Source organism: Sceloporus occidentalis, unplaced genomic scaffold (assembly GCF_023333645.1).
Source record: "Sceloporus occidentalis isolate IW3139 unplaced genomic scaffold, rSceOcc1.0.p SCAF_2, whole genome shotgun sequence".
NCBI lineage: Eukaryota > Metazoa > Chordata > Lepidosauria > Squamata > Phrynosomatidae > Sceloporus > Sceloporus occidentalis.
In genome coordinates, this window is record NW_028316982.1 from 127,788,204 (window position 1) to 127,803,392 (window position 15,189).

The following is a 15,189-nucleotide window of genomic DNA, read 5'->3' on the forward strand; positions in this document are numbered from 1 at the left end:
GGGTCCACCACCCCCAACAAGATGGACAGTGGCTCTAAGTTCAGCCTTGATCAGGAAATGATCTATCCATGACAATGGGGAGGTTTTTGCTACCTCCACCCATGGATATTCCTGTTCCGTACTAAAGACCACATCGAGTGTATGACCCACACAATGAGTAGGCCCGCTGACCAATTGCCCATGTTTGTCATGGATTCCATGAACTCCCGAGCCACACCTGTAAGATTTAATAGACTGATCTCGAGTGGAATGTTAAAGTCGCCCAGAATTAAAAGTCTGGGCGACTCCAGCAACAGCTCGGAGACTAGTTGTGTCAGCTCGGTTAGGGAGTCTGTTAGACAACGGGGTGGACGGTATACTAACAGAATCCCCAAAATATCCTTGGTCTTCAGGCTTAGGTACATACACTCGAAGAGGACCGTTTTCTGGACAGGTATCCTGGTCAAGGTAAGGTTGTTTTTGTGAACCAGAGCCACTCTACCACCCCCTCGCCCACTTCGCCTTATCTGCTCAATGACTGAGTACCCAGCTGGGAGGGCCTGTGCCCAGGTTATTTCACTATCCTCTCCCAGCCAGGTCTCGGTAAAGCAAGCCAAGTTGGCCTCTTCTTCTAAGAGAAGGTCTATATGATATGAGTCTTATTTTTGACCGACCTGGAATTACAAAGGAGCAAGGTAAGGGTTTGTGACATGGTTAGTAGGCTCTCCAATTCATTTTGTGGAACAGAGTGAACTGAAGATGGGATAGCTTTCAAACATCTATCTCACCTTCCTTTGTAACAAGCTTTCACTCTGCTGCCACCATACCTTCCTTTCCCCTGCACAACTTCAATCCTCATTCCCAGCTCATGTCCGGCCACAAATGCTTGTCCCTTATTCAAAGAATCTTCCGGATCTCACACAATGTTCTTAGACTATCACCACACCACAGTTAGAGCTCCAGGCCATGGCCCCTCTCACAGCTGCTGCCTTGCTGCTTGCTCTGGCCCCTGTGGAAAGGGGAAAAGAAGAGAAGCTTGGTGTCCTGGCTGGCTCTCGGGGAGTATTTATTAAGAGCAACATTATGAATTCAAGGCCAGATTCAAGTATACCTGGAGGAGGGCAGAACAGAGACTGATAAGGGAGTAACAAGAAATACCTAGATGTTTGAACTTATATACCATTCATTAACTTTTAGTGTGGTCTTCAACATAGTTACAATTTATTAATGTTGCTCTTAATAAATTAATCAGTTAATTGTAACTTTAAAGATCAGAAGGGGAAGTGACATTGTTGATGTATTAGGACTGCATGTATATTAGAATGTACTAGATTTATCTAGACTGAAGAGAGAGCAGAAGGCAAGCTTTTCTGGTGGGAGTTATCCATGACTCTTTGATTGTTTCTTTTAAAGGCCTACGTGGTGGAGTTTGATTGTTTGGGGACATGTGTTCTCCCTTATCAAATGGCCTGAGGGGGTTGGAATAACTGGCTTCCTTGGGGGCAGGAATAGCAGCCAGTAGTTCTATACAACTGTTACCCCAGTCTTTTGATCTCAGTCTCAAGAAAGTGAGCTTTTTTAGGGGGGAGTCATCTTCAAGGGGAGAAAGAACAAGGGACAAGGACAAAAGGAAAGACAGGCTCGTGGCAACTGATGAGAAAAATAAGAGAGGGTGGGCTGAGGGATCTGGAATGGAAAACAACTCAGACAAAAACAAGGAGTTGTATGTAATAGAAGGACAAATAGCTTCTGGGCAGCAGAAGTAGTGGTGGGTGACACTGATGTAAGATCTAAGAAGAGAACAGCAACACCATAACTAAGGAAGCAAAGGTGAACCTCCTTGCGAGACCCTTTCACCATTGATAACGTAGCCCCAAATGAAACAAAAGGAAAGACTAGTACACAGACAGAAAGATAGAAAGAAGCACTAGGAGGTCACTGCAGAGAGCTGATCAAGGGCACAGAGAAACTGAGAGGGAGAGCCAAACAGTCTGAACTAGCACTAGAATCATAGAATCGTAGAGTTGGAAGAGACCACAAGGGCCATCAAGTCCAACCCCCTGCCATGCAGGAAATCCAAATCAAAGCATCCTCAACAGATGGCCATCTAGCCTCTGCTTAAAGACCTCCAAGGAAGGAGACTCCACTACACTGTGAGGGAGTGTGTTCCACTGTCGAACAGCCCTTACTGTCAGGAAGTTCCTCCTAATGTTGAGGTGGAATCTCTTTTCCTGTAGCATGCATCCATTGTTCCAGGTCCTGTTCTCTGGAGCAGCAGAAAACAAGCTTGCTCCCTCCTCAATATGACATCCCTTCAAATATTTAAACATGGCTATTATAGCACCTCTTAATCTTCTTTTCTCCAGGCTAAACATACCCAGCTCCCTAAGTCATTCCTCATAGGGCATGGTTTCCAGACCCTTCACTATTTTAGTTGCCCTCCTTTGGACACGCTCCAGTTTCTCAACATCCTTTTTAAATTGTGGTGCCCAGAACTGGACACAATATTCCAGGTGGGGCCTGACCAAAGCAGAATACAGTGGCACTATTACTTCTCTTAATCTAGACACTATACTTTTATTGATGAAGCCTAAAATTGCATTGGCCTTTATAGCTGCTGCATTGCACTGTTCACTCATGTTCAACTTGTGGTCTACTTGGACTCCCAGATCCACATGTAGTCTCATTCAGCCAGGTGTCCCTCATCCTATATCTGTGCATTTTATTTTTCTGCCCTAAGTGCAGTACCTTACATTTCTCCGTGTTGAATTTCATTTTGTTAACTTTGGCCCAGCTTTCTAGTCTATTCAAGTCATTTTGAATTTTGATTCTGTCCTCTGGGGTATTAGCTATTCCTCCTAATTTGGTGTCATCTGCAAATTTGATAAGTATGCTCCTAATTCTGCCATCCAGGTCATTGATAAAGATGTTGAATAGCACTGGGACCCCACTGATCACTTCTCTCCAGAATGAAAAGGTGCCATTGTTGAGCACCCTTTGGGTTTGGCCAGTCAATCAGTTACAAATCCATGTAACAGTTAGCTTATCTATCCTACATTCTACAAGCTTGCTTGCAAGAATGTCATGGGAAACCTTGTCCTACACATTATAGGAGCCTGTAATGTGAGAAGCATTAGCCAGGGGAAGCTAGATATAGTGAAAAAATGAAACTAGGGATCAGTAAGCTAAAATGGGTCAGATAACTACACAGTGTTCTACTCAGGAAATGAAAAGACATGAAATCAGGTAGTGTTCATACTAAAAGCATATTGCAAAAGTGTTCATACTACAAAAGCAATCACAGGATACAATGCAAAATCAGGTAGGATCATGTCAAGGCTTCAGGAATAATCTATAAATACAGTGTACAGCGGGTGCGCCTTATGCAGACTCCAGCATACACTGGAGGTCCGCGCTGGAAAAAGCCTCAGCGCATCCAGAAGCTATAATGGCATGTGTGCCTGTGGCATGCACACCACGCACCACCGCATACACGAGCCCCATTATCTTCAATGGGGCTCAAGCACACATGGATTTTCCCTCACACGGAGGGATCCGGAACAGATCCTCGCATAAGAGGAGGGCCCACTGTATTACCATAATTATTACCATATGCACTAACTACAAAGGCAGAGGAAGAAGAAGTTGAGACAGCAAATGCTTCACTCAGCCAAGGACCAGAGAGATCCTCTCACAGCCGCAGGAATTTACCATATACCATGCAGCTGCGGACAAGTCTACATACACCAAACGCAGTGTGCAAACAAGAATCAAGGAACACGAGAGACACTGCAGCCAGAAAAATCAGCAGTAGCAGAACATGCCACAAACCATCCTGGCCATAAAATACTGTTTGAAAACACTGAAATTCTGAACCAGGCCAACCACTACCATGTCAGGATGAACAGGGAAGCCATTGAAATCCACAAACATCTGGATAATTTCAACCGGAAAGAAGAAACCCTTAAAGTGAACAAAATTTGGCTACCAGTCCTGAGGAATAGCAAAATAATGACTCAGCAAATGCAAATGGGAAACCATTCAGAGTCAGGGGCTTTCCCAGCAGATAATGATCACCAATTAGCAGACATTAATCCTCCTTTGCATTAGCCTCCCAGCCTGAGGCCAGCCATCAACACAGAACAATACACATGCAAATCACTCCTGCATTCCCAGGATCACACAGTATATATACACCCAACTTTTTCCAGGCAAAGCATTCTCTGAAGATGCCAGCCACAGACGCTGGCAAAACGTCAGGAAGAAAATTTTCTAGAACATGGCCAGATAGCCCGAAAAACCCACAAAAAACCATTGAGACATTCTGTTAAGGAATCCAGGAAAAAATTGACAACATACCAACAGAGAACTTCAAACTAATCATAGGTGACTGGATTGCTAAATTAGACAGCAAAGAAGAGTCAAAAAGAGAAGGCAAATTCAGACTAGGCATTAGGAATAAAGCAGGAAAGCGAATGATAGATTTTGCGAGGACAACAATCTATTCATTGCAAATACCTGCTTCATACAACTAGAAAGGAGTCTATATACATGGATATCACCAGATGGTAAATACAAATATAGCTAGAGTATATAATTGGAAGCAGGAGTTGGAAGAGACCACAAGGGCCATCCACTCCAACCCCCCTGCCATGCAGGAAATCACAATCAAAGCATCCTCGACAGATGGACATCCAGCCGCTGCTTAAAGACCTCCAAGGAAGGAGACTCCACTACACTCCAAGGAGTGTGTTCCACTGTCGAACAGCCCTTACTGTCAGGATGTTCCTCCTAATGTTGAGGTGGAATCTCATTTCCTGTAGCTTTGTTCCAGTTTCTGTTCTCTGGAGCAGTAGTAAACAAGCTTGCTCCCTCAATATGCCATCCTTTCAAATATTTAAACAGGGCTATCATATCACCTCCTAATCTTCTCTTCTCCATGCTAAACATCACCAGCTCCCTAAGTCTCTCCTCGTTTGGCTTGGTTTCCAGACCCTTCACCATTTCTGTTGCCCTCCTTTGGACTTAATTAAAAAACTTAATTCTTGCAGCCAAAACTAGACCAGGTGCAGACTGTGGTACATATCATAAATGTTAGGGGTTAAATCCAGCACACTGAGAAATGCTTAGATGTGTGTGTGACCATGAGCGTCCAGCACCAGATGGACAAGGCTGATTAGCCACAGCTGATACTCATAGGCACAAGGTCACTCTGTTTGACTACATGCAGCAAAGCCTGGATGATGAAACATGTGTCTGCATGGACAGGAGGACACTTTACAGTGTTGGACAGGAAGTGACTGAGTTTGGGAGACTGCATTTTCTCATGGAAGCAAAATTATGCTTAAAATTGTACAACATAGACTGCAGACACATATGGAGAGAGAAGTCCCAGAGGTGCAAGTGGGGTTCAGGAAAGGCAGAGGCATTGAGACTGCATAACAAGCATACAATGGCTAACAGAGCACATCAAGGAATTTCAAAAGAAAATCAACATGTGTTTTATATAGACTACAGCAAAGGCTTTGGCTGCATAGATCACAAAAAGCTATGAAATGCTCTTAAAGACATGGAGGTGTCCCTTGCAGATCCACTTTTAACATAAGTGTCCTTATAAAGTGCTTGAAAGTGTTCCTCCCAAATCTCTGGGGGGATGTGACAATCCACTGCAACTGGTGCATTACTTTGGGAACTTGATGTAATATGCGAGAATAAAGCTAAGTGATTTGATTTGCCTCTTTGAATAAGTTGTGCCCAATTATTTTTCATGATTTCTCCTTTTTTTGTACACCAGCAATTTTTGTAGCCTTTCTCCTCCTTTTTTATAATAATATTTATTGAATTTTATTACAGAAAAGTTTAATATAACATAATAACTCATTATCAATATAAACAGGAAAAAATTGTAATGAAGAAAAAGTACTGTTATATATATTGGTATATCCGTTTCAATTTACGTTATTACTGTAACTTCTGTTACCCAGTAAAGTAATCTACTAGAATCATATTTGGTTCCCTACCCCTATGATCCTGTCCTGCAGTATTTTCCTTGCAGTATCTATCCTGTACTACTTGGTATCTATTATTCTTGTTTCTTAGCTAGTACCACATTTTTCCAACCTCCCCCCATTTCTTCTCATATTCCTGCTCTGTTTTACCTACAGTATACATTGTCAGTTTATCCATTATTTTTAACTCATGTACCCTTAATTTCCATTCTGTTATGTCAGGTATTATCCTTGTTTTCCAATGTCTGGCAAATACCATACGGGCTGCTGAAATCATATATAAGATTACAGTAATCTGATTATTATCCAACTTGTTTTGAATCATATCTACAATGTTTAATACAAATAATTCTGGAAGCAAGGGGATGTTTATTTTTACAGCTTCTTGTATTGTTTTGTGTATTTTTTTCCAGTATTTTTGGATTTCTTTGCATTGCCACCATATGTGGTAGATTGTTCCAATTTTCTCTTTACGCTTCCAGCAATAACCATCAGAGGTTTTTTTCCATTTTAGATAGTCTTGAGGGAGTTAGGTAACATCTATGTAGAATTTTATTTTGATTTTCTTTTATTATATTGCACTTTGTAAATTTCTGGTTATTTTTCCATGATTGTTTCCACAATGCTAAGGGTATTGTTCTTCCTATATTCTGCATCCATTTTATCATAGTTTCTTTGATAGTTTCTTTTTTCAACTCGATCTTCAAAAGTACCTTATAGGGTTTTGATTTTTTTTGATAAATCCTTTAACTCCTCTCAGTATTATTTTATCAAATTCTTTCCTTTCCTTCTCTATTCCTTCCTTTTTCAGATTTTTATTAAACTCGCTTTAATTGACTATAATGTAACCAGTTAATACTTATCCCCTCTTGTTCTAATTGCTCTTTAGTTTTTATTTTAATCTCGCCCTTTATATTTATCAGACAATCTTCATAATTAATCCACTTGTGTTTTGACTCATTAGAGCTGGGGCGGGCAACTGTGGAAGACTAGAAGGCTGCATTAACCCTCCACCATACCTCCACCAGCATTTTTTTTTTAAAAAATGCTCCAATGCCCTCACAAATGCATTCCTTGCTGTTTCTCATCCCTGTAGTTCCTGTGGAAGATTCTGTTAGGGAAATAACAGAATACATGGATCCCAATCAAGCTGATCTCTGGGAGAAGATCCCATCCAGCAAACACATTAGTCACAAACACGTTACTTTTTTGGTATATCGGGAAGGCGACCAGTTGAACATCTTCCGTGTTGTAGACCGAGGAGATGGGACTTTAACACCAATATCTGAATCTTTAAGGTATATTGGGTTTTATTTCATCTTAGAGGATTTTAAATATTATTACTTTGATCAAAGAGTGTATATATTGCCTAAAATAATGTTAAAATACCACAGTAATATAGTTTGAGTGAAGTATATCTAGTTATGTAGTAGTAGTTTAATTAAATTGACCAGCACCTTCCTTATTGAGTTTCTCAGTACAAAAATAAACAGAATCTGATCTGAGGAGAAATAATCAATATACTGTTCTAATAAAAACTAACAAAAGTAATGTACAATCATAATATTTACACTATAGATGATATAAGAATAAACACATTGTTTTATGAGAGGATGAAGAAGAGAAGTTAAACATGGGGCTGGTTGTAGTAAGTTCAACTGTAAAGGAGCCTTAGTAGTACAGTGGTTAATTGCCTATATTGCAGCCATTCACAACCACAAGGTTGTGAGTTTGATCCCATCGCTCCAGGGTCAACTCAGCTTGGCATCCTTCTGTAGGTCACTAAAATGAGTGCCCAGCTTGTTGGGGCCAATTAGCTTAGACATTGTAAACCACTTAGGGAATGCTTAAGTGCATTGATAAGCGGTATAGAAATGTACTTGCTATTGCTATAAAGCCAATATAGTTAATTTAGATTAAAATCCTAAATCTGATTTCTAAGAAGTAAGTCCCACTGGACAAAGCAGGGTTTTTAAAGCAGAACTTTTATAGGATTAAATTGTTCATCAGATTCTGTAGAAAGTTATGAATTCTGGAAAAAAACATTTAAGTTTCATCTTCTAATGGCAGTGCCCGATATGGAAAGCTCATATATAGAAGATTAGAAGATAACAGCTCATATATAGAAGGCTATCATTGAATTTTGTTTAATGCTCCACACCCACACTAGTCACATTTGCATGCAGCCGCAGAGCTGAAAGCTTTCCAGTAGGTCTATTGATGTAAGATTTATAGATTTCTAGAAGTGGATGTTACAGTATTTATTTCCAAACAAAGTAATTTCACAGCTTACGTATGACAACATTTGTGGGTATTCTGATATACCTCTTTAGAAGTTGCTAAGGATTCATTCTTGAGATTTAGGTATACTTGCTGCTCTTTTGAGCATTGGACCTAGATATTTTATGGCCCTCATAGTATTTCATTTTGTAAGATCATCATTTTGAGAGGAGCATATTTAATTATGTACTAGAATCAAAGGCTTTGTATTTATGATCTAGAGGATGCTGTCTATTAACAAGTTTTTTAAAAAAATAGTAAACTGGGCTGTTTTCTTTCCAGTGTTGCAGAGTCTCCTAATTTGTCAGTTCTTAGCGGAAATTATTTTTTTATTATGGTGATAATGTTTGGCAGCTAAGCATATTCAAGCTGTCTATGAAAGGAAAAGTGTCATAATTTTAATCATACTTACTTTTTCTTGTAAAGTAATATGGAAGTCAAAAGCATATTTGTCTTTAGAAATTCAGTGGGAATTTTAGTGAAATTCTGCAAGGCAGGAGGTTGGACTGGATGGCCCTTGTGGTCTCTTCCAACTCATATGATTTTATGATTCTATGATTCCCTCTAATAAGAGAGCAACCTCCAGTTCATTTTCCTGCCTGAATTTAGGTCAGCTGTCCTCTATAATTAAATTACTTCAGCCAAACCATCCTTCTTTTTTCTCTTTTTCTCTTCATTCATCTATACTTCATTTTTTAAAAAATCACTGTCTCACTTCCTCCTACATTTCTCTTCCATCTTCTATATCCCTTCCCAATGATCTCAGCAGTGGGAAAGCTGAAGACAAAATGGATTTGTTACAAGATTATAGATCCCTTCCCTCAATCCACTACTTCCATTGACCAGCCTGTAGGATCTGATCAAGTAGACTTAGGCCCGATACATACCCGCACTTTGTGCCGGCCTGTGGACGGAGTTAGGGCACAGCGTCCTCATGTTGCCCACCCTAACCCTGCCCCAGGGCACCATTTTGGCCTGCGCCGATCCACATGGTGTGCACCATCATGACGCCCCTCCAGTGCTAAATCCACATGATACAGCACTGAAGGGGCATCATAAAGCCACGTTGCCATGGCTATGGCTCTCTAGAGGCCGGATTGGGGCTGCGGTGTGAGGTTGTCACGGCCACGATCCGGCCAGTAAAGGGGTGGCTGCAGACCGCCCCTTTGGGGTGGTCTGTATAGCCCCTTAGCTATCTGCTTAGGGAACCACAATGCAACCAAGAACTCATTTCTTGGCATCAGCTGCCTTATCTAAGCCTTGTCCTCCAGCTTATGCAAAGCATTGGACACAGGTGCTTGTTCAGTCTTTTGTAACTTGAATAATATATGGGTCTCTGTCTCTTCATATTGAGAAGGAAAAGTTTAGACTGACCACCTTTCTATAGCCAACACTTTATGCATTCCAGGCAGGAAGGCGGAAAAAATCATGAAAATAGCCATTCTGAGTGACCCTGATTCTGAGTGACCCTGATTACTAGTGACCCTAGTATCTTCTATTAAAACTTGTATCAGTCTTCTGTTAAAAATGTATCAATCCCATTCACCCCACAGAAAAGGAGCATTTCTTTAGTTCATTAACCTTTTTTCTCTCCATTCCTTGGAGAAGAAAAAGGGATTCTTCCTTCTCCCCTCCCTCCCACTTCTTTCTCTTACCTGGTGGAGAGTGGGTAGTCTGAAGAGCCGAGGGGCACTACATTTGCAGAAACTTGCTCCATCAGAATGTTTTAAGGCAGAAGATTTTCCTGTTCTGCTCACCAAGGCCACAAATATTTCAGTTCTCCTGGACTTTCAAATAAGGGGCTGTACAAACAGCCCGATAAGGGACGGCTTTATGCCACCGCTGAACGGGCTGGCTTGGGGACGCAGCAGCCACATGCCACGCCCCAGCTCGGTGCAAATAGGAGCCGTGAAACGCGGCTCCTATTTGAACCCTATAACGGACACCCATAAGGGCTGCAGCACAATGTTATGATGCCCGTCGTGCACAGTGCTGTGTAAGCTCTGCGCAGAAGAGACGTCATTGTGGTGCACCCCGTCTGTACAGGCATGTGCCAAGATGGTGCCCAGGGTGCACGGTAGGGTTGTTGAGCATGTAAATGCTCAGCCCTCGTGCAACCCTAGTCCACAGTCAGGCCTAAGTTAAGACCCAAAGCTACCTCAGGGGACAGGGGAGATTTTCGAATGTGTTCTCCACCCTCCACTGATGTGCCTTTCTCAAGCAATTTTAAAGAAGTGATCTAACCCGAAAGGGAGAAACCAGCTGGTTCCTGACCTAATAGTACCCATATTAAAATGTATTGCTTCAGAGGGTTCTTACTCAGTTGCAAGTACCAATGGTAGTTGCTCCAGTCTCAGCACTGATTACAGCTGCACTATACACTGTGGATAGGGAGAATACTTTAATGACACAGGAGGATTATGCCTCTTCTCCTGTCATTCAAGCCTCTCAAGTTTTTTCACAACATGACACCTAGTAGTACCAAGTATTTGGAGAAATTCTTTGGAACCAGTTCTAATCAAGACCAAGGCCATACACACAGCAAAAGACTATAGTATCTGGTCTCAAGAAGGACAAGTCTGTACGCGCACACGCCCAAAATGGTGCCAGGAGAGTGCAGAGCGTGCAGACACTCTGGTCTCCCGAGCCCTAACTTCGGCCCCAGGCCACTGCAAAGCAGCGGTCTGTACTGGGCCATTGTTTCATTTTTAATTTGGAGATTTCTCCCCTGTACTTTTGCTTACCATGAGATTTGAACAGGCCAAATTGAGCATTGAACAGCATATCACCAACATAGAATGACAAATAGACATGGATAGATCCAACTCTTTTATTGTCAGTGATCAAAATAAATATCTAACAACTTAAGTAAATATCTAACAGCTTATTTAAGTAATCTGGAACTGCCTAAATATCACTTGTGCCTTTACCATAGATTGATGCCATATTCTTCCCTCTGCAAGGGGAAGGACAATATAGGAAAATTCCATACTTAGACAGACTTTACAAATGTTAGGACAAATTAAAATTGTGGAACATGTGGTTTTTGAGTGTCTGTTTTATAGGGATTTACGTTCTGACTTCATCCTTCCAATTTCTTAGAAATGTTGGCTGTGCTGAACAATCTCTTACTTTTCTGCTGCTTGCAGATACTGATTTTGTTATAACACATAAGGTGGCTAAATTCTGCTCAGCAGCAATTAAAATATGAAGAACTATGATTGGTGCTAGAGAACAGATGGCATAGAAAGGTATTCTTACTAGCTGCTATAACTTTTAAACTCTCAAAATACAAGCAAATGTTTAAAGCTGTTTTTATACTGTGATTTTATACTGTAATTCTATATTGTTTTATACTGTTTTAATCTAATGTGATTCTTAAAATTTGTAAATGGTATCTTCTTTTATTGGTCTATGACTGTAAATAAATTTCTCTGTCTCTAAAGAAGACTTGCATTTGTCTATATGACATTAAATGACACAGAGCCAAAGTTAGAAAGCTTGGTGATAACCAAAATTAATCACATACAATGCAGTATTTTAATTGTCTCAGATTGTTAAAATGATAAATCAAGATGACTCAATGGCCTGGGGTAATATAGAAACAGCAATATGGGAAGAAGCCTTTGATTTTGAATTACTCATTGCTATTTTTTTTTAAATAGAGAAGTGCAGAATGATAAAAATCTGGCATATAAATAAGAAAATGAAAGCAAATGCAACTTTCCCAATCAATCCTATTTAAAAACTTCCAAACTTCACACACAGCAATAAACACATGTCATAAGCAAACTTGGCAAAAAGGCATATATATGAGTAATGATTGGTTTATCAGAAATAAACATACATTTAACTAATCAGCTAAATCCCATATATGGTTCCAATTGTTGCCAATTATTTATTTAGAAAAATGGGCCCATCATGATCTCGTAACTATCTGTGAGGCAAGGCACTTGGGGAAAAGTTATATTAAGGGAGTAGTTTTAGAGTCTTGTTTTATTTATTTATTTATTTATTTACAGTATTTATGCCCTGCCCCCATCTGAATGGCTTGCAGTAAAATCAGTTAAACAATAGAAAATGTAGGACAATATAATTGAAAACAATAGCATTCTATAAAAAAGAGAATGTAATGCAAGATAAACAGATTGCACATAGTAAGATGATTATATTAAAAAAAGGGTTAAAGCACAAGAAAATTTGGCTAAAAGTGGAGTTACTTGTCATTGGTTGTTATAGAGACAAGAGAGAAAATAAGGATAGAAATAAAAAATTATGGAATAGAGGAAAAAATGAAGGGTTCTTCTCAAGGAAAGCCCTATAAACAGAAAAACCAACAACATGGTCAACAGCAACAACAACAACAACAGTCTTCAGAAAAGTCATCTTCCTCCTCTAAATCCCATTTTTGACTCCAACTGGATGACACCGACATCCATTTGCTCTTCCCTTCCAACACCACCTTTACTCCCCAGACTCCGCGACTTCTACGACCGATGGTGTCAAATCACATCCAACACCTGGGTCCTTACCATCATCCGCTTGGGTTACGCCATAGAATTTTCAAGTACTCCACCACTTGGCGCCTTTCGTTCCACTCCATCCTCGCCTACCCTCCAGGAAGAGATTGTCTCCCTTCTAGACAAGGGCGCTATCCAACACATTCCACCCAACTGCAGACTAGATGGCTATTTTTCTCGCTATTTTACAGTTCCAAAACGAGATAGTGGACTCCGCCCCATTCTACACCTGAGAGGGGTCAACTCCTACATCAAACCTCCCAAGTTCAAGATGGTGACTCTCCAGTCAATTCTATCTTTCCTTCATCATGGAGTTTGGTTCACATCGATCGACTTAAAAGATGCTCACTTCCATATCAGCATCAGCATATCACCATTTTGTTTGTCCTCTTCTGGACACACTCCAGCTTGTCAACATATTTTCTGAATTGTGGTGCCCAGAACTGAGCACAGTAGGCCTGATCAAAGCAGAATAGAGTGGCACTATTCCCTTGATCTAGACACTATAATCCTATTGATATATACTACAATCATATTGCTTTTTTAGCTGTTGCATTATACTACTGACTCATTGTTTAACTTCTGGTCAACACATGGGTGATGTGATTGGGCCGGGATCAGGGTGACTGCACAGCCTGTTTCCAGAGTGGGCTGCCACTGCGATCCCAAGCCAGCTGCTGCCAGAAGCTGAATTTAAATGGTTCTTTTTTCTGGCATCCAACCACCTTGAGGGTGACACTATGCTTGTATTGATGCTTCCTAGCATCACATTGGCGTTTTTAGCTGTCTCATCACACTGTTTATGGTCTACCAGGACTCCTACGTCCCTTTCACATGTTGTCTTGTTAAGCTGAATGTCCCCCATCCTGTATCTATGCATTTCATTTTTTCTGCCCAAGTGCAGTACCTTACATTTCTCTGTGTTGAAATTCATTTTGTCGGTTTTGACAAAATAGCTTTCTAATCTATTAAGGCAATTTTGAATGCTGGTCCTCTCTTCTGGGGTAAATAATAAAATATTAGCTACTTCTCCTAATTTGGTATCAACTGCAAATTTGATAAGCATGCCTTTTGTTCTTTCATCCAAGTCATTGATAAAGGTGTTCAATAGCACTGGGCCCAGGACTGAACCCTGTGGTACCTCACTGGTCACTTTTCTTCAAGATGAGGAGGAGCCGTTGTTGAGCACCCTTTGGGTTCAGCCAGTCACCCATTATAAATCCACCTGACAGTTGTCTAGTCCACAATTTACTAGCTTGTTTGTTTGACTGTTATCAGGGACCTTGTCAAATGCCTTACTGCAATCAAGATACGCTATATCCACAATATATGCTATATCCACAGCAGAGACCAGTGTCAGGAAGGATAAGTGAACCCCCTAGGATCCTGGTTGTCCTAGGTCTGGCTGAGCCATGCCTGTACATTGAAGCCTATCTTTGTTAAGGATTCAAGCAAGCTGGTATTCTTCCTGACCCAAGTGAAAAGCTTTATGCTTGAGTGGAAACACACCTTCATATCAGAGGCTGCCAAAGTGTATTCTTTGTCGGGACAGGCTGCAGAATGGCTAGTTCACCTATGCAACATGGGGGCAGCAGAGCTAAATGACTTCAGCACATTTATGACTAGCCTTTGCATCCAGTTCAAGGACCCTTTCTAAGAAGAGAAAGCATGCACTAGCATCCAGTATATATGGCAAGGGAACAAGCTGGTGGCTGAGTATACAGTGTTCTGATGCCTGGCAGGCTATATATCTAACTGATTGAAGACCTCCAAAACACAGTATGTCTGAGATTGGCTGAATCCTGATTACCTAGTGGTCATTGCCACAGGGGAATCTGGATACCCTGCTAAATTGGGTGCAGCTAGCTAGAGATTTTAAAGCTGTGATGTTGAGCGTAAAATTTGCCAAGCAGAAGCAGTCATGGGCATCTAACATGGAAGGAGGCAGTGCTGCTACCAAGAAGGCTACCTGGCAAGCTCTTGGAGCCAGAGCATGAGAAGTGAATGTGCTTGGGGATGGGTCTACACTGCAGTAGAGAAGGGTACTGGATCACCAGCTGCCCCACACAGGCTTCAGCAAGACTCTGATGGAGAAGACTCTGGCAGCATGACTCTGAAGCCTGCAACACCAAGGCAAGGGAATACAGTGTTGGTGAGTGCTCAACCCAGTTTATCTGATGAGTCTGTGAGTGATACAGAGGTGTCAGAAAACAAGGAGAGCCTGCCCTAAGGAGCTCCAAGAGGCAGACCTTTGAGCAGCAGGTACCCTGAAGCCATGTTGAGTCAATGTGTTGCCCTTTTCTTCAACCAGGTTGAGCACCTGAGAAGGAGGAGGCAGTATGGACATAGTTCATATGGTGGACTCAAGCTGCACTAAATGCCTCATGCATCCTGCTCAAGAC

General features: G+C 41.2%; 1 protein-coding gene across 3 annotated transcripts in view; it reads left to right on the plus strand.

Moving 5' to 3' along the window:
* Window positions 1-15,189, plus strand: part of LOC149319009 (AN1-type zinc finger protein 4-like) — a 115,080-nt gene that overhangs the window by 22,702 nt on the left and 77,189 nt on the right. For all 3 annotated transcript variants that reach the window (XM_089510920.1, XM_089510921.1, XM_089510922.1), the window contains exon 6: window positions 7,084-7,285. In XM_089510920.1, coding sequence (XP_089367046.1) covers window positions 7,084-7,285 — 202 coding nt within the window. The remainder of the gene's footprint in view (window positions 1-7,083; window positions 7,286-15,189) is intronic.